Source organism: Macaca mulatta, chromosome 14, assembly GCF_049350105.2.
Source record: "Macaca mulatta isolate MMU2019108-1 chromosome 14, T2T-MMU8v2.0, whole genome shotgun sequence".
Taxonomy (NCBI): Eukaryota; Metazoa; Chordata; class Mammalia; order Primates; family Cercopithecidae; genus Macaca; species Macaca mulatta.
Window position 1 is genome coordinate 5,833,814 of NC_133419.1, and position 18,469 is coordinate 5,852,282.

Sequence of the window (18,469 nt, forward strand, 5' to 3'; positions counted from 1 at the left end):
TCACTGCAGTCAGGATGGTGAATACATCAGTCAACCCAAAACCCCTCTGCCCTTTGTCATCTCTCCCTCCCACCTGGTCCTGGACCCCGGTCTACTGTCTGTCACTCTAGATTAGTTTGTAATTTTTAAAGCTTTATGTAAGTGGAATCATACAGTATGCACTCTTTTTTTCTAAATTCTAGTTTCTTTCACCGAGCCTAATTATTTTGAGATTTAATTCTACTTGTGTCTCCTAAATGAATATACATCTGTTGTACTTTAGTTCTGTAATCTGCCCTTCAAAGAAGCCCTTGTTGTTTTTGAACTAATACTAGCTGGTGGGTTGCTCGTAAGAAACAAGACTTTTCTTCCTGAAATATTTCTTTGGTTTTAAGTGTCACTTACAAATAATTGATTAGAATGTGTTATTTAGGATTTTACTGTGCAAGAAGTTGCACCCTGGCATGATTTAATGAGTCCCCCAACGAATCATTCCAGGGAGCCATTGGAAAAGAGGAAGTCAAACCAAGCAATTTACACAGAAAACACATTTAGTATTTCCACGTGGTCTTAACTTGCTGCTTTTCTCTCTCTCTCTTTTTTTTTTTTTTTTGAGATGGAGTCTCACTGTGTTGCCCAGGCTGGAGTACAGTGGTGTGATCTCGGCTCACTGCAAACTCCGCCTCCCAGGTTCACGCCATTCTCCTGCCTCAGCCTCCCGGGTAGCTGGGACTACAGGCACCTGCCACCAGGCCCGGCTAATTTTTTGTATTTTTAGTAGAGACAGGGTTTCACCGTGTTAGCCAGGATGGTCTCGATCTCCTGACCTCGTGATCTGCCTGTCTCGGCCTCCCAAAGTGCTGGGATTACAGGCGTGAGCCATCGCGCCCGGCTTTTTTTTGTTTTGTTTTGAGATGGAGTCTCACTCTGTCCCCCAGGATGGAGTGCAGTAGCTCGATCTCGGTTCACTGCAACTTCCTCCTCCCGGGCTCAAGCGATTCTCCTGCCTCAGCCTCAGGAGTAGCTGGGACTACAGGCGTGCGCCACCGTGCCTTGCTAAGTTTTGTATTTTTAGTAAAGACGGGATATCTCTGCCTTAGTCAGGCTGGTCTCAAAGTCCCAACCTCAGGTGATCCGCCCGCCTCAGCCTCCCAAAGTGCTGGGATTACAGGCGTGAGCCACCGCGCCCGGCCAACTTGCTGTTTTTCTTCTGTGGGATTTTCTTCTGTGGGATTCTTCTGTTGGTTTGAAATGTATTTTTGTTACAGATTCGTCTTTTGGGATCCACGATTCCACTCTGCTCCGCTCAGTGGGAGCGAATGTTTAACACTTCCCGGATCCCAGGAGAGGAGACAGGTGAGTGAAGCTTCTTCGGGGATCCCTGGGGAATCGGCACTTTCCATCCCTGTGCTCAGAATCAGGAAGTGTCAAAGGGGCCAAATTGATTTTTGCTGACCCTTCCTGAGACTGTAGGCTGGTGAGCATTCCTTCTGCTGAATTTCCTTTGTCTTTCTTAGGCCTGGACACTGTTGTTGACTGATTTCCAGATTTTAATTTCTCTCTGGTTGAAGACTGCCGACTGTCTTATAGAGTGATTGATTGATTGATTGATTGATTGATTTTGAGATGAGGTCGGTCTCTGCCACCCAGACTGGAGTGCAGTGACATGATCACGGCTCACTTCAGCCTCCACGTCCTGAGCTCAAGGAATCCTTCCATCTTAGCCTCCCCAGTAGCTGGGACCACAGGCACATGCATCATGCCTGGCTAATTTTTGCTTTTTTTTTTTTTTTTTTTTTTTTTTTTTTTTAATTTTTTTGAGGCGGAGTCTCGCTCTGTCGCCCAGGCTGGAGTGCAGTGGCGCGATCTCGGCTCACTGCAAGCTCCGCCTCCCGGGTTCCCGCCATTCTCCTGCCTCAGCCTCCCAAGTAGCTGGGACTACAGGCGCCCGCCACCGCGCCCGGCTAATTTTTTGTATTTTTAGTAGAGACGGGGTTTCACTGTGGTCTCGATCTCCTGACCTCTCGATCTCCGCCCGCCTCGGCCTCCCAAAGTGCTGGGATTACAGGCTTGAGCCACCGCGCCCGGCTAATTTTTGCATTTTTTATAGAGATGAGGTTTTGCCGTGTTGCCCAGGCTGGTCTCAAACTCCTGGACTCATGCCCAGCTGAGTGTTTTTTCCTGAGTCTGAATTCCTCAGGGGCATTTTGCTCTGGCTCACAGGCAGGGTTTGTGGTGGAACGCATACTGGGTCGTGCTCGAGAAGGTCGATTTGTGTTCCAGACACTCCTGTATCAGCTGCCTGACCTGGGCAGAGTGGCCACATAAGCCACCATCCAAACCAGGATATCCTTGAGAATGACAGGAAAGGGAGAACAGGCACCATGGGGACCATCCAGGCTAGGCACGGGCCCAGGCTGTGCCGTCCATGGCCTCCATTTCTCCCATTTCCCCAGGTGCCTGTGAATGGGGAACTACCCAGAGACACTTGATGAGCTAGAGCCCAAGACCACCATGGCAGGCCTGTATGATGGGCAGGCCTCAGGGCTGCTTGGGAAGCTGGCTGGAAAGGGCCAGAGCTGACCCGGAGCTTTGAGTGTCTTGTTGCAGCCCAGTCATTCTAGACCAAGCCCTAGTTAGTACTATGCACTGTGGTGGTCGTTGGGGAGCCTTTGCTGTAGCCTTGCACAAAAGCTGGTCTCTGGGCTTTCCTAAGCAGATTCTCCCCTTGCCTCTGATCCTGCCTTCAGAGGTTCTCTAAAAACCCATCCTGGCCAGGTGCAGTGGCTCACAGCTGTAATCCCAGCACTTTGGGAGGCCGAGGTAGGTGGATCACCTGAGGTCAGGAGTTCAAGACCAGCCTGACCCACTAGACGATCTGCCTTGATCAGCTGTCACTGTGCGTCCCCACTGAGCAGTGCTTAAGAGGACTTGATACATATTCGTGGAGTGAATGTACTTCATCACATTTCTGTGATGTTGAAGCTTACTAAGGATCTTAAATTACTCTGTTTTAGTAGTTTTTACGGAATGGCTTGGTTTCATAATTTTCCACTTCCTTTCTCAGAACATTTCTCAGGTTCTCAGAAACAATTCTCAGAATGTTTCTCAGAATAGTTTCTAAGTTGCCCTATTGTCATTAATTAATAAAAAGTTACTACACTAATCCACTGCCTACTTTATATGAGCTTTATGGATATCATCTCTTAATTCTTGCACAGCGCACATGGAGAACATATGATCTCCATTTTACAGAGAGGCTTAGGGAGGGCTGGGCAATTTCTTTTTTTTTAATGATAATATTCCATTTTGCTAAGCATGCTTTTTTTTCCCCCTGAGACGGAGTCTCACTCTGTTACCCAGGCTGGAGTGCAGTGGCGTGATCTCGGCTCACTGCAACCTCCACCTCCTGGGTTCAAGCGATTCTCCTGCCTCAGCCTCCCAAGTAGCTGGGACTACAGGCGCATGCCACCACACTTGGCTAATTTTTGTATTTTTAGTAGAGGCGAGGTTTCACCATGTTGACCAGGCTGGTCTCGAACTCCTGACCTCATATGATCCTCTCACCTCACCCAAAGTGCTGGGATTACAGGCGTGAGCCACCTCTCCCAGCCTCCCACTGCGCCTGGCCTCAGGTAATTTGTTTGAGGTCATAATCTAATGAGTGACCAAGCTGAGCTCAGAAGTCAGGCCTATCCGATCCAGAGCTTTAACTCCATGCTGTCCTTAATCATTTAAAACGTCTTGAGGAATAGGCTCCTGAGGCTGCCTGGAGGGATGCAGAGCAGGGACTCCCATGGCCTTTAAAGAGTCAGGGTACAGTCGTCTCAGCACGCGGTGAACTTGGGACTCTTGGTTTTGTGTCTCCAACCTGCGGCCGGCTCAGACACCATCCAGCACATGAGAGACAGCAAGCACATCGTCGTGTACCATCGAGGGCGCTACTTCAAGGTCTGGCTCTACCACGACGGGCGGCTGCTGAAGCCCCGGGAGATGGAGCAGCAGATGCAGAGGATCCTGGACAACACCTCGGAGCCTCAGCCTGGGGAGGCCAGGCTGGCAGCCCTCACCGCAGGAGACAGGTGCGCGGCCCAGGTCCCTCGTCCTGTTTTGAGGGGTGGTGGAGGCGCTCCTCCTCACCGGGGCCCATCCCCGTCGGGGCCTGTGGGAACACTGGTACAGGGCTCCCCACCTCAGCTCTGTTTTGCTCTGGGGTCTCCCCGCTCGGTGGGTCTCAAGAGCAGTGGGGACATGGTGGGGAGTCCCTGACCACTCCTGTGTGTGTCAGGCAAATGTGTGTGGAAACACTCCAGAGTCCAGGATGGGGAGAAATGAGGACTAGAATTAGGCTTGTTTTCTTTTTTTTTTTTTTGAGAGGGAATCTCACTCTGTTGCCTAGGCTGGAGTGCAGCGGTGCTATCTCAGCTTACAGCAACCGGCAACCTCCGCCTCCCAGGTTCAAGCGGTTCTCCTGCCTCAGCCCCCCTGAGTAGCTGGGAGTGCACCACCACGGCCGGCTGATTTTTATATTTTTAGTAGAGACAGGGTTTCACCATGTTGGCCAGGCTGGTCTCAAACTCCTGATCTCAAGTGATCCATCCACCTTGGCCTCCCAAAGTGCTGGGATTACAGGCATGAGCCACATGCCTGGCCAGAATTAGCCTTTCTTACGGTGCTGTGGGCATAGTTATTAATTTAGGAAACAGGACAAATTGAAACCAACGCCCCTGTGTTAGTTACATTTCCTTGCCTCAGTGAAATAGAATCAGGCTGGGCACAGTGGCTCATGCCTATAATTCCAGTGCTTTAGGATACCAAGGCAGGAGAGTCACTTGAGCCTTGGGGTTTGAGACCAGCCTGGGCAACGGAGTGAGACCCCATCTCACAAAAAATTAGCCAGGCTTGGTGGTGCGTGCCTGTAGTCCCAGCTAGTCAGGAGGCTAAGGCAGGAGGATTGCTTGAGCCCAGGAAGTCGAGGCTGCAGTAAGCCATGATCGAGGCACTGCACTCCAGCCTGGGTGACAGAGTGAGACCTTGTCTCAAAAAATAAAACAGAAAGAGAATCAGCCAAGCTTGGTTTTCTCGAGGGTGTGGTGTGTGAGGTATAGTAGGGTTTCCACCTCAGCGCTGCGCACACTCAGGGCCGGGTACCTCTTTGTAGGGGGCACTGCCCTGTGCAGCGTCAGATGCTGAGCAGCAGCCCCGGCCTCTGCCCACCGGCTGCCAGTAGCAACCTGTGTGACCACCAGAAGTGTCGCAGACATTGCCCAGCATCTGGGGGACACTGTTGTCCCTGGCTGAGAGCTGCCGCATTCCAGCAGTGTGACAACTGCCCTGGGAGTAAGGCGGGAGGGGCAGGTGTTGCGGCCCCTTCTGCAAAGATCAGGAGAGGCTCTGTGCTGCATGCAGGGGCCGCAGGTGGGCTGTGTCTCGCAGAGGGTGGGAGCAGACCAGGACGGTGGGTGTCCAGGGGGTGGAGCGGCACGCCCTGGGGCAGCAGAGCAAGCAGGAGCTGTGGAGTGGGCTGGATGGCTGGGCCACGGTGCCAGGCTGGGGAGGGTCCCAGGCACCGAACCATATTGGAGCTTGATTCTGCGACTAGGGGCCACTTCAGGTGGTGTAGGGTGGGGTGGGCCGGGGGGCATACGTAGGTTAATGCAGGAGATTCTTCTGGTTGGGCAGGGAGGAGGGGCCTCGGACACAGGGATACTTTTCGGTGGCCCAAGTAGTGAGGTCCTGAAAGAGGGCCAGGCCCGAGTGCAGGAAAGGGATGGGGGAGGATGTGTGCAGGGAAGCTGGCGTTGTTCGTTGTCCACTGTGGTGCTGACAGGCTGGAAGGAGCGGCAGCAGGAGATGCGTCTCAGGTGAAGATGTGCTCGCCCGGTGGGCTCCTCCGAGAGCCTGGAATCCCCAGCGGAGGAGACGTGGGGAGCCTGAGCAGGCGCTGTGGGGCCTGGGCTCCCTGTGGGTCTGTAGGTGCCTCAATCCTGATGCCCCCTCTGGATAGGACCAGACCAGCATCTTACCCATGGGAGTCCTTCACAAGAAGGGCTCCATACATGCCAGCCACCATCACCGTCACCTTTGTCCCCCTGGCAGGGTGTGCACTGGGGCCTGACGTGTTTCTAGGCTTATTGGCCCTGTGGGCCGCCGTATCCAAGCACTCGTAGAGAGAAGACGGTGGGGAGAGAGCCAGATGGCCCCGATCTGGAAGGGTGGGCAGTGGCAGAGGGCCCTGGAGGAGCTGGAGTGAGAGGGACCCAGGAGCATTCAAGGAAGCCCAGCTGGTGGGGTCTTCCAAGAAGGAAGTGGGCATCACATCAGTTCTGTGTATTCCAAATAAGACGGGCACAGAGACCTTGTGGAGGGATCACATGGGCATCTGTGGCATGCACTTGGGGGCTGATGACCTGGGTTCCAACTCTGCCTCAAAATAGCTGTGACCTAATCTTTCCGTGCTTCAGTTTTCTCATCTGAAAAATGGGTACAGTAGCATTGAGAAGATCAGTGAGTTGGTACACAGAAAAGGTTTGGAGCAGAGCCTGGCATGAGGGACACACTCTTACGCATTTACCGTGACCTGGGCTGCCGGAACTTACCTAGGGTGGTTCCTGTGGAGGGGAGGGAGGGCGTGTCGGGGAGCATGGGCGTGTCAGGGAGCATGGGGCATGGTGATCTGGGTCTGCTGCTTCCTGGCGGCTTTGCCCACAGGGCCAGCCTGCAATCTGGCCGTTCATTTAGCCAGCATTTATTGAACAAAAATTACCCACTGCTCCCTGTGCTGTGGTCTGGAGACCAGGAGAAGGTGAGAATCTTTCCAACAAACAGTCTCAGATGGGGAACATCGTCAAAATGGAGTTTTCCTTCGAGAAATTCTGAAACACTGCAAAGGTTTGATTGTGTCATTTCAAACATCATGTGCCAGGAGACATCGCTCCATGGCTGCAGGTCCGGCTGCCTTTAATCATATTTCATCTTCACCGCAGAGTTCCCTGGGCCAGGTGTCGCCAGGCCTATTTTGGACGGGGGAAAAATAAACAGTCTCTTGATGCTGTGGAGAAGGCAGCGTTCTTCGTGACGTTAGATGAAACTGAACAAGGATACAGAACGGAAGACCCAGATACATCGATGGACAGCTACGCCAAGTCTCTACTACATGGCCAATGTTATGACAGGTACCGTCCTTACTTTCTGAGAGATGGGAGTTTGCCCGTGAGCTTGGAAGAAATACTCTATGTGCCTGACACTCACCCCTAAGTATCTATAATGCTAAGGAAGAAGATGGCATAAAAATATAACCTTCAGTTTTATTTTATTTATTTATTTTTGAAATGGAGTCTTGCTCTGTCACCCAGGCTGGAGTGCAGTGGCTTGATCTCAGCTCACTGCAACCTCCACCTCCCGGGTTCAAGTGATTCTCCTCCTTCAGCCTCCCAAGTAGCTGGGATTACAGGCGTGTGCTGCCACACCCAGCTAATTTTTGTATTTTTAGTAGAGACAGGATTTCACCATGTTGGCCAGGCTGGTTATGAACTCCTGATCTCAAGTGATCCACCCACCTCAGCCTCTCTAAAGTGCTGGGATTACAGACATGAGCCACTGCGCCTGGCCAACCTTCAGTTTTCTTCCCTCCGCCAAAACTGTCACACACACACAGCTTAAGCTGCAAATCTGAGATTCCCTCCTCTGTGCATGACTACCTTTGTTTGGAGATGCTCATGAGATGCAGGGCTGCCAGGTCCCTGGACTCAGGCAGGGGATAGTGGCAAACAGGGCTGGGCACAGGGTTAGGCCAGGGTGTTGGCACGTGGCTATCTCAAGTCCTCTTTTCCTTATCTGTAAAGTGTTGACCAGCCCCCTGCAGGGTGGGGCCAAGGATTGGCTAATGAAGGGGTCTCGTGCCCACGGGAAGAGCCTCCCACCTCTCCCGGTTGCCTTGTGATAATAACAGGTCCTGACTTCAGGCTCCCAGGATATAAGCGCTCATCTTTGTGTCTGGGACAGGGAAGAAATGAGGGATTCAGTGTCCCATCTGTACTTTCGTCCTCACTCCAGAGACCGAGGAGCCGCTCCCTGTTAGAGGGGCAAATGCAAAGTAAATTAGTCCATCCAGGATGAAGCAGAGAGGTGCAGTGTCTCCTCATTTTTGCCTCGTTGAACACTTAAGTTCCACATATGTGTGTTTCACATAGGTGGTTTGACAAGTCGTTCACGTTTGTTGTCTTCAAAAACGGGAAGATAGGCATCAACGCGGAGCACTCCTGGGCAGACGCGCCGATCATGGCCCACCTTTGGGAGGTGAGTTTTCGCACTTTTCACTTGAATGTAGAAGTTGCTTTTGAAAATCCAAACCTGGCCAGGCGCGGTGGCTCACGCCTGTAATCCCAGCACTTTGGGAGGCCGAGGCGGGCGGATCACGAGGTCAGGAGAATGAGACCATCCTGGCTAACACGGTGAAACCCCGTCTCTACTAAAAATACAAAAATTACTGGGCGTGGTGGCGGGCGCCTGTAGTCCCAGCTACTCAGGAGGCTGAGGCAGGAGAATGGTGTGAACCCGGGAGACAGAGGTTGCAGTGAGCCGAGATTGCACCACTGCGCTCCAGCCTGGGCGAAAGAGCGAGACTCCGTCTCAAAAAAAAAAAAAAAAATTAGTAGTAAACTTGTGAAGACATCATAATGTATGACCTTCTTATTTCTTTAAAATTCTGTGAATGTTTTGAATCTTGACTTTTTTTTTTTTTTTGAGATGGAGTCTTGCTCTGTCACCCAGGCTGGAGTCGGGACCATAGGCAGCTGGATCACACAGGGTACATTTATCAAGTAGAGAAATCTACTGGATATTTACAGATCAGGCTTGTTTTTTAAAGTTCTCCAGATGAGGATAAAGGGATTTTGTCTTAGACCAGGGTGGCCACATAGTAGTGGTGTTTAGCTGTTAGCGTCCAGCAGACAGGATGGCCTGACTCCAGGGGCCCCTGGCTGGGGGCTCATGTGATCCAGACACAGATGGGGACTGACCTAGTCTTGTGTGTAGGCCCAGTGCAATCCCTTAAAGACAGACTCAAGTCAAACTTGAGTCTGTCTGTTCTTGTTCTGTTTTTGTTTTTTATTTTTTGAGACAGGGTCTTGCTTTGCTGCCCAGGCTGGAGAGCAGTGGCGCAATCTCAGCTCACTGCAACCTCCAACTCCTGGGTTCAAGTGATTTTCCCAACTCAGCCTTCCGAGTAGCTGGGACCACAGGTGTGCGCCACCACGCCCAGCTAATTTTTGCATTTTTTGTAGAGACGGAGTTTTGCCACATTGCCCAGGCTGATCTCGAACTCCTGGCTTCAAACAATCTGCCTGCCTTGGCCTTCCAAAGTGCTGGGATTACAAACATGAGCCACCGCACCCGGTCTTGCTCTTGATTTATTTCTGATGTTTCTGTGTCAGGCTCTCCTGGAGCTCTGACCCAGAGCAGGTGGAACTTGATCAAGTCTGTTCCTTCGCTGGCTCAGGTCAGCCTGGATTGTGACCCTCACATTTAGCGGCACCTTCCACGCGCCCTGCCCCCTCGCCAGCCGACAGTTACCCCGACCTTGTGGTGGTGTTTTTACCTCCCTCACTAGAATGTAAGCTTCCTGAGCACAGGGATTCCTCTTTTTAAAAAACCTAATTTTTTTAGTTGAGGTATGAGTCACATACCTTAAAATCTACCCTTTGAAAGTGTACAATTCAGTGGTTTTTAATGTATTCACAAAGTGCTTGTGCAACAGTCACTACTTAGCCTCCTGAGTAGCTGGGATTACAGGCGTGCATCACCATACCCACCTAATTTTTGTATTTTTGGTAGAGGCGGGGTTTCCCCTTTTTGGCCAGGTTGGTCTTGAACTCCTGACCTAAAGTGATCTGCCTGCGTTGGCCTCCCAAAGCGCTGGGATTACAGTCGTGAGCCATGGAGCCCAGCCTAATTTTATAATATTTGCATCACCTCCAAAAGAAACTCCTCGTTCCTTTCTCCCACAGGTCCCCGATAACTACTAATCTGCTGTCTGTATGTATGTGCCTATTTTGGACATCTTATATCGATGTCCATACAATATGTGCTCTTCTATGTCTGGCTTCTTTTTTCTTTTCTTTTGCTTTCTTTCTTTTTTAGAGACAGGGTCTTGCTCTGTCACCCAGGCTGGAGTGCAGTGGCACAGTCATGGTTCACTGAAACCATGACCTCCTGGGCTCAAGTGATCTTCCCACCTCAGCCTCCTCAGTAACTGGGGCTACAGCCATGTGCCACCACACCTGGCTAATTTTTTAAATTTTTTGTAGAGATAAGATCTCACTATGTTTCCCAGCTGGTCTGGAACCCCTGGCCTCCAGCAATCCTCCCACCTTGGCCGCCCAAAGTGCTGGGATTACATAAGTGAGGCACCTCGCCTGCCTGCTTCTTTTCACCCAGCATAATGTTTTCAAGGTTCGTCACATTGTAACACGTACCTGGGCTTCATTCCTTTCTAGGGCTGGATAATATCCCATTGTATGGATTGACCACACTTAGTTTATCTCTTCATCAGTTGATGGGCATTTGTGTTCTTGCCACTCTTCGGCTATTATGAATAATGCTGCTATGAACATTCTGTACAAATTTTTGTGTGAACATCTATTTTCATTTCATTTCACTGAGTATATACCTAGGAGTGGAATTGCTGGGTCATACAGGTATATTTCACTTTTTAGGAAAGGACAAGAATTCCTGTCTGTTTTGTTCACAAAACACAGTTCTTGTCTGCACTGTCACCAGTGCTTGGATGCCACTGGTGCTACAGTGGTTCCAACCCAGAGTAGGTGCCCAGTAAATACTGTTGAATAAATTGGCTTAAGTTTACTTGCCAGTGAAAGGAGAGTGTCACAAACTTAAGCAAGCCATTAGCCCTCATCTGTCCTCTTTGTCACATCTGACATGGAGATCAGATCCACCTCATTAGGTGCTGAGAATACTGGAAGTGTTAACAGCCATGGTTCAAACTTTGTAACATCTCTGTTCATGCTAGAGATTAATATGTTTTATGTACCACTGTTAGTTTTAATAATTTTGTTCTATTTTTGACAGTACGTCATGTCCACTGACAGCCTCCAGTTGGGCTATGCAGAGGATGGGCACTGCAAAGGCGACACCAATCCGAACATTCCGTACCCCACCAGGCTGCAGTGGGACATCCCCGGGGAAGTAAGTCTGCATCATCCAACCATTGTTACTTACCTGGGATGGGAAACACATTTGAAGTCTTACAGATGAATTTTCCAACTGTAGTTCCTGCCTGATCATGAGCTCAGTTGAAGACCACTGAGGCTGAAAGTTGTTTGCTCAGGGAGTTTCGTGAGGTCTGCCGGGCTGTCACAGCTCCTGTTGCTCGGAAGCCTCGGTAAATATTTCTTCTTCTGTTTGAAGCTTCTGGCTAAGATTGTCAGTGTGACTTCCAGGTCAAACTTAACTAGACATCTACAGAATGCTCATAATCAAAAACTAAAAGCCAAAATCATATAGGTTAGAGCTGAAAGCCTCTAAATTGCTAATTTATAATTCTCAATGTTTAATTCATTTTGGCACCTCTTAAACATAATCAGAGGCAGCCCACTCACGGGAGCCCTTTTGGGAAGGAATTTTAGGGTTGCAAATACCAAATCCTAGTTCACTTACTCCAAAGAAAAATTCCCTGGAGTCCAAGATATCATTTTCTATTTTTTTTTTTCTTCTTTGACATACAGTCTCGCACTGTCACCCAGGCTGGAGTGCAGTGGCGCAATCTCAGCTCACTGCAACCTCCGCCACCCAGGTTCAAACGATTCTTCTGCCTCAGCCTCCCAAGTAGCTACGATTACAGGCACCCGCCACCAAGCCCAGCTAATTTTTGTATTTTTAATGGAGACGGGGTTTCATCATGTTGGCCAGGCTGGTCTTGAACTCCTTACCTGATCCTCCTGCCTCAGCCTCCCAAAGTGCTGGGATTACAGGCGTGAGCCACTGCACCCAGCCCACCATTTTCTTTTTAAATTAATTAATTAATTTATTTGAGACAGAGTCAAGGTCTGTTATTCAGGCTGGAGTGCAGTGGTGTGGTCACAGCTCACTGCAGCCTCAAGTTCCCCAGGTCCAGCAATCTTCCCACCTCAACCTCCCGAGTACCTGGGACCACAGGTGCATGCCACAACGCCCAGCTAATTTTTATATTTTTGGTAGAGACAGGGTTTCACCATGTTGCCCAGGCTGGTCTCAGACTCCTGAGCTCAAGCAAGCTACCCGTCTGGCCTCCCAAAGTGTTGGGATTACAGGCCTGAGCCACGGCACCTGGGTTAGAAATAATTTTCCACATAGTGAAGTACTGTATCTAGTGCTGTGGTCTTACCCCATTGCTTCTGCTTGCCCTGTGGCTGCAGGGCTGGTGTGGGTTCAAAAGAGAGCTGTAACCTCTGCGGAGCACTTGGGCTTAGAGTCCTGGTATCTCACCAAGTCACCACGTTTTTAAAAATTTCTTTTAACAGACTATTTTTTAGAACAGCTTGGGTTCACAGCAAAACTGAGTTCCCATACACCCCTCTCCCCACACTTACACAGCGTCCCCAACTATCCACATCCCCAACAGAGTGATGCATTTGTTACAACTGACACACCTGCACCAACCAAGGTCCATGGTGGATTTACTGTTGGTGTCGTACGTTGTCTGGGTTTTGACACATGGACAATGCCCTGTGTCTGCCATTACAGTGTCATACAGAATTGTTTCACTGCCCTAAACATCTTTGGTGCTTCGCCTATGTATTCTTCCTTCCTACTAGCTAGCCCCTGGCAACCATGCATCATATTCACTGTCCCCATAGTTTTACCTTTTCCAGAATGTCACATACAGTAGCTCCCCCCATTAGCTGAGGTTTCACCTTCTGAGATTTCAAATCCAAGTTCCGAAAATATTAAACAGAAAATTCCAGAAGTAAACAACTCATCAGTTTCAAGTTGCATGCTATTCTGAGTAGTGAGAGGTGGCAACGTGCTAGCAGCCCTCGCTCTCAGCCTCCTTAGCTTCGGTGTTCACTCTGACTGCGCTTGAGGAGCCCTTCAGCCCGCCACGGCACTGTGGGAGTCCCTCTCTGGGCTGGCTGAGGCTGGAGCTGCCTCCCTCTGCTTGCGGGGAGGTGTGGAGCGAGAGGCGTGGGCGGGAACCGGGGCCGTGTGCGGCGCTCGCGGGCCAGTGTGAGTGCCGGCGGGCGCGGGCTCAGTGGACCCCGCACTTGGAGACGGCCGGCCCCAGGGCAGTAAAGGGCTTAGCACCAGGGCCAGCAGCTGTGGAGGTTGCGCTGGGTACCCCAGCATACCGGCCCGGCGGCGCTGCGCTCAAATTCTGGCTGGGCCTTAAGCCGCCTCCCCGCTGGGCAGAGCTCCAGACCTGCAGCCTGCCATGTCTGAGCTCCCCCGCGCCCCCCTGCGGCGCCGCCCCCTGCTCCGTGGTGCCCAGTCCCATCAATAGCCCAAGGGCTGAGGAGTGCAGGTGCGAATCAAGACTGGCGGGGAGCTCCGCCTGCAGCCCCTGTGCAGGATCCACTAGGTGAAGCCAGCTGGCCTCCCGAGCCGGATGCGGACTTGGAGGACTTTTATACCTAGCCAGAGGATTGTATATGCACCAAATCAGCACTCTGTATCTAGCTAATCTGGTGGGGACTTGGAGAACTTTTATGTCTAGCTGGAGGATCGTAAATACACCAATCAGCACTCTGTGTCTAGCTCAGGGTTTGTAAATACACCAATCAGTACTCTGTGTCTAGCTCAAGGTTTGTAAATACACGTGAATTGGTACTCTAATGGGGTCTTGGAGAACTTTTCCGTCTAGCTCTGTGTCTAGCTCAAAGATTGTAAACGCACCAATCAGTGCGCTGTCAAAACGGACCAATCAGCTCTCTGTAAAATAGACCAATCAGCTCTCTGTAAAATGGACCAATCAGCAGGATGTGGGTGGGGTCAGATAAGGCAATAAAAGCAGGCTGCCGGAGATGGCAGTGGCAAGTTGCTAGGGTTCTTTTCCAGACTGCGGAAGCGTTGTCTTTCGCCATTTGTGATAAAGCTTGTTGCTGCTTGGTCTTTGGGTCCACGTTGCGTTTATGAGGTGTTACACTCACTATGAAGATCTGTAGTTTCATTCGTGAAGCCAGCGCCACTGGGAAGAAGGTGCAAACCCCGGACACACCATTTTTAAGAACTGTAACACTGCGAGGGTCCGCGGATTCGTTCTTGAAGTCAGTGAGACCAAGAACCCACCAATTCCGGAGACAGTAGTGTGATGAAAGCTCCTGTCCTGTGCAGTCCCATGCAGGATGGAATCATCCTTTTGTCCCTTTGTCAAGTGTGTCTGTGCTGTAGGTGCTACCCACTTAGTGGCTGTCTTGGTTATGAGCTTGAGAAAATACCGTAGGTATAATGTTTGGCACTGTGGCACTATCTGAAGTGTCAGACATCTGTGGGGAGTCTTGGAATGGGTCCACATGGTTAAAGGCTGCTGCTGTAATTGGAATCATCCGTGTGTAGCGTTTTCAGATTGGCTTCTTTCACTTAGTAATAGGAGTTTAAATTTTTATGGTTCATTTATTTCTAGTGCTTAATATTTCATTGTATGGTTGTCCATTTATTTTCTAAGATTTATTTTTAAGAATGTGTTTTATCAGTCGGGCACAGTGACTCATGCCTGTAATCCCAGCACTTTGAGAGGCGGAGGTGGGTGGATCACCTGAGGTCAGGCGTTCAAAACCAGCCTGGCCATCATGGTTGAAACCCCGTGTCTACTAAAAATACAAAAATTAGCCGGGCATAGTGGTTGGCGCCGGTGGTCCCAGCTACTCGGGAGTTTGAGATGGGAGAATGGCTTGAACCAGGGAGGCAGAGGTTGCAGTGAGCAGAGATGGCACCACTGCACTCCAGCCTGGGTGACAGAGCGAGACCCTGTCTCAAATAAAAAATAAATAATAAGTAAAAAATGTGTTTCTTGATCGCCTCTGTCTGATGACCGTGGGCTTCATAAGATGACGCGTGACTATTCAAAACACTCTGTGGAGTCTCACTGTACCGGTCTGCAGCAACCTCAATTCTTGCCTTCTCAGAAGGAATTTGGCTGTGGGGCAGAAGGCAGGAGAGACCAAGAGCGGGAAAGAAAGTTTATTAAAAAACTTAGGAAAGTACATTTGGAAGAGGGCCAAGCGGCCAACTTGGGAGATCAAGTGCGAGGTTTGACCTCTTGACTTGAGGTTTTACACATTGGCATGCTTCCAGGGTCTTGCATTACTTCTCCTGATTCCTTCCTTGGGGTGGGCTATCTGCTTGCACTGTGGCTGCCAGCGCTTGGGAAGGGAGCATGCGCAGTGTGTTTACTGGAATTGTGCGCATGCTCACTTGAGGTGTTCTTTCCTTGCATGTCTAGCGTTCCTAGAGGAAGATCATACTCCAGTTAGACGCCGCCATTTTGCCTCTCAGTGCGCATGCTTGAGCCTGTTTGCCCGGCGCCTGAGATCTTATCCGGAAGTTGCTGGTCACCAGCTCCGTTTCTATGTACTGGGAGGCTGCCTTTCCCTGGCACCAGCTGTGATCAATTATTATTTTAGAGAGGCAGTTCACAACCACCTGACCATCACTGATGGTCGCCTGACATTCCCAGTGTGTGTGGAAGGAAGCTCTCTCCTGGCCTGCTCATGTCAGACCAGCTACCTGCTCTAACATTCCGGCTTCTCCTCCGGGGTCAGGGAACCATACCCCTAACTTACTAGTGCTTCTGGGTCAGGAAAACGTTTGTGTACTTCCCAGTACCAAGTTTGTAGCTGCACTGAAAGCCAGCCTCCGATTTCCTTCTGGGTGTGCGTCAGTACTTTTATCCCCTCGTTCCGTAAAACCTTTTTCTTCTTTCTCTCTAGTGTCAAGAGGTTATAGAGACCTCCCTGAACACCGCAAATCTTCTGGCAAACGACGTGGATTTCCATTCCTTCCCATTCGTTGCCTTTGGTAAAGGAATCATCAAGAAATGTCGCACGAGCCCAGACGCCTTTGTGCAGCTGGCCCTCCAGCTGGCGCACTACAAGGTAAGAACCGAACGCCTAGGGTTTTCTCGTGAGCACTTTGTGGTTTCCTACACCTGCCCAAGACTGTTCACCTAGTGGGGAGGGAAGGCCCGAAACCCGGCATAGGAGAAGCACAGCCCCCACCCCCGGTCTCTGGGGACCGGGTGGCGTGGGGTGTTTCACCACGCATGCAGGCGAAGCTCGCAAATCCCCCTCCAGCAGGCGTAGATTCCCAGCTGACACGGGAGGAGGAGAGTCTGGGGGATAGGTATAAAGTGAGATCTCATCACTCTACAGTGGGAGAGTTAAGCCCCAAAATAAGCCCTGAATCCTAGCATTTGCTAAAGTGGAAATAGTGTGGGCAGTTAGGGGAATAGTCAGTTGTATTCGTCTGGCGCTCGGTAAATCTGCACTTTACACAGGTCAAGTGATACAGAGTGGACGTGTTCTACCTTTCATCTGTCGCTGTCTGCTTGGGAACAAAATAAAAGGCAGCTTCTTGCATGACTCAGCTTTCGGCTTAATCCTTTCCTTTTGGCAGAGTAAATCTTCCTGTCATGATACTAAATTAAATTATGGTATTTTCATACAGTGGAATATGATATAGCTATTAAGTGATGTCTGTGGGCAAATTACTTAACATCTCTGGCCTTTGACATCCCCTTCCATAAAAGGAGAAACTCCAGCCACTTGGACGTGCCATGGGCTGGATCCTCCGTATACACATGGCATTTCCATCTGTTTTTTCTGAGCACTGGCCATATTTTGATTTGCACCTGGCGACTCCTGTTGGAGGAGCAGCTGGCACCCCTAGCAGGGATGTAAATGGGTCTTCTTGTCCATTGGAGGGAGCATTCCATCCCAGAGAGGGAGCCCCTGGTTTCTGGGAGCAACAGAAGTCATCGTGGCATTGGCTTGAGATATTCCCAACTTTTTTTTTTTTTTTGAGATAGAATCTCACTCTTGTTGCCCAGGCTGGAGTGCAATGGTGTGATCTCGGTTCACTGCAACCTCCATCTCCTGAGTTCAAGCGATTCTCCTGCCTCAGCCTCCCGAGCAGCTGGGATTACAGGTGTGTGCCACCATGCCCAGCTAATTTTTTGTATTTTTAGTAGAGATGGGTTTCACCATGTTGGCCAGCTGTTCTCGAGCTCCTGGCCTCAGATGATCTGTCTGCCTTGGCCTCCCAAAGTGCTGGGATTATAGGCATGAGCCACCGTGCCCGGCCTTGTTTTAAAACTTGAGTATTGTACACATATGCAGCGTGTGGCACTGCCCCCCCCCAACCTTGGTAATGATTGTGCCATTGTTGAGTTTTGCTTGGTGCATCACGTACATCATGCTTCACTGTCTCTCCACCTGGGAAGCACTCTTGTTATCCCATTTTTAAAAATTTACAAGTCTCCATTATGCCCCAGAAACTCTTGTTATCCCATTTTACAGGTGAGGAAACAGGTGCGGAGAGGCCAGGTGCTTGGCCAGGGTAGCACTAGGCAGGGATAAAGCTGGCTGGCGGCTCCAGAGTCTGTGCCCTCTCCACCTAAAGTTAAGAAAGCAACAGTTACAGAGAAGTAATAGGCAGTGTTAATATCGGATGAACTGGAATGAATGGGCCACAATCATATTTACAATGTATGCTAATACAGTTCTGCAACGACTGTCACAGTTATGAAGCTTTGCTTTCCCAAGTAACATGCTCGCTAGGTGTGAGCCAAAAGCAGCTGGGCAGAGCACTGGAGTGCAGTGACAAGCTCCTGTCTGTGACAGATCATTGACTAAAGATCATGTGATGAAAAGGTGACATGGAATAGAGGCATCGCATCTCAGAATCAGTGAGCTGGATTTTGAGAACTGATGAGCGGATTTTGCCCATACATGTGCAGTGTGAGGGCGTGCAAGCAGTTGATACCTCACATACTGAAAGGATGGTATTTTATCTTTTCAAATTTTTTTCTTTTTTAAAAGAAGTCCCTGCAAGTAAGTGCAGGACCCAGAGAGGAGTTTAGTAAGGGAATGCCACGCTGCATTTTAGTACATTTTAAAACTTGATGAAATGACTCTCCTGCAAGCAGTACAAATTAGTGATGCTGACTCAAGGTAGAAAGCCTGAAAAGGTCTGTGGTCCATGGACCAAAGTGAGAGGTTGTCAGGCAGCCACCTCGTGGCTCCAAAGAGCTTGCGGCTCAAAGACTCCACAAAGAAAGGAAGCCACCCCATCTGCTCCCCAGAACCCACGTGGCCCAGGTGTGGGAATGAGGTGCAAGGAGCACCAGCCACTGTGCCAAGTACTTTGCAGGAGCGAGTGAAACATCAGGACAGCCCCGAGGAAGGCATCTCTTCATCTCTGCCTTCCACACTCGGAGGTGAAGCCTCTTGCCTGAGGGCTGCAGCTCCTACGCAGCAGGACTGAGATCAGAACCAGG

At 50.3% G+C, this 18,469-nt stretch overlaps 1 protein-coding gene across 23 annotated transcripts in view; it reads left to right on the top strand.

Annotated features, from left to right (window-relative positions):
* The window catches only part of CPT1A (carnitine palmitoyltransferase 1A), an 85,411-nt gene that overhangs the window by 50,631 nt on the left and 16,311 nt on the right, over positions 1-18,469 (top strand). For 21 of the 23 annotated variants that reach the window (XR_013403444.1, XR_013403445.1, XR_013403446.1 and 18 more), the window contains 6 exons: positions 1,248-1,335; positions 3,866-4,061; positions 6,966-7,154; positions 8,172-8,277; positions 11,068-11,184; positions 15,903-16,067. Coding sequence is in view for 13 of the 23 variants with exons in the window: in XM_077961841.1 (XP_077817967.1) it covers positions 1,248-1,335; positions 3,866-4,061; positions 6,966-7,154; positions 8,172-8,277; positions 11,068-11,184; positions 15,903-16,067 (861 nt within the window). In the remaining 10 variants the exon portion in view is untranslated. Of the gene's footprint in view, positions 1-1,247; positions 1,336-2,852; positions 3,143-3,865; positions 4,062-6,965; positions 7,155-8,171; positions 8,305-11,038; positions 11,185-15,902; positions 16,068-18,469 lie in introns of those variants that run through there. The other 2 variants (XR_013403453.1, XM_077961852.1) reach the window with 2 other exon arrangements.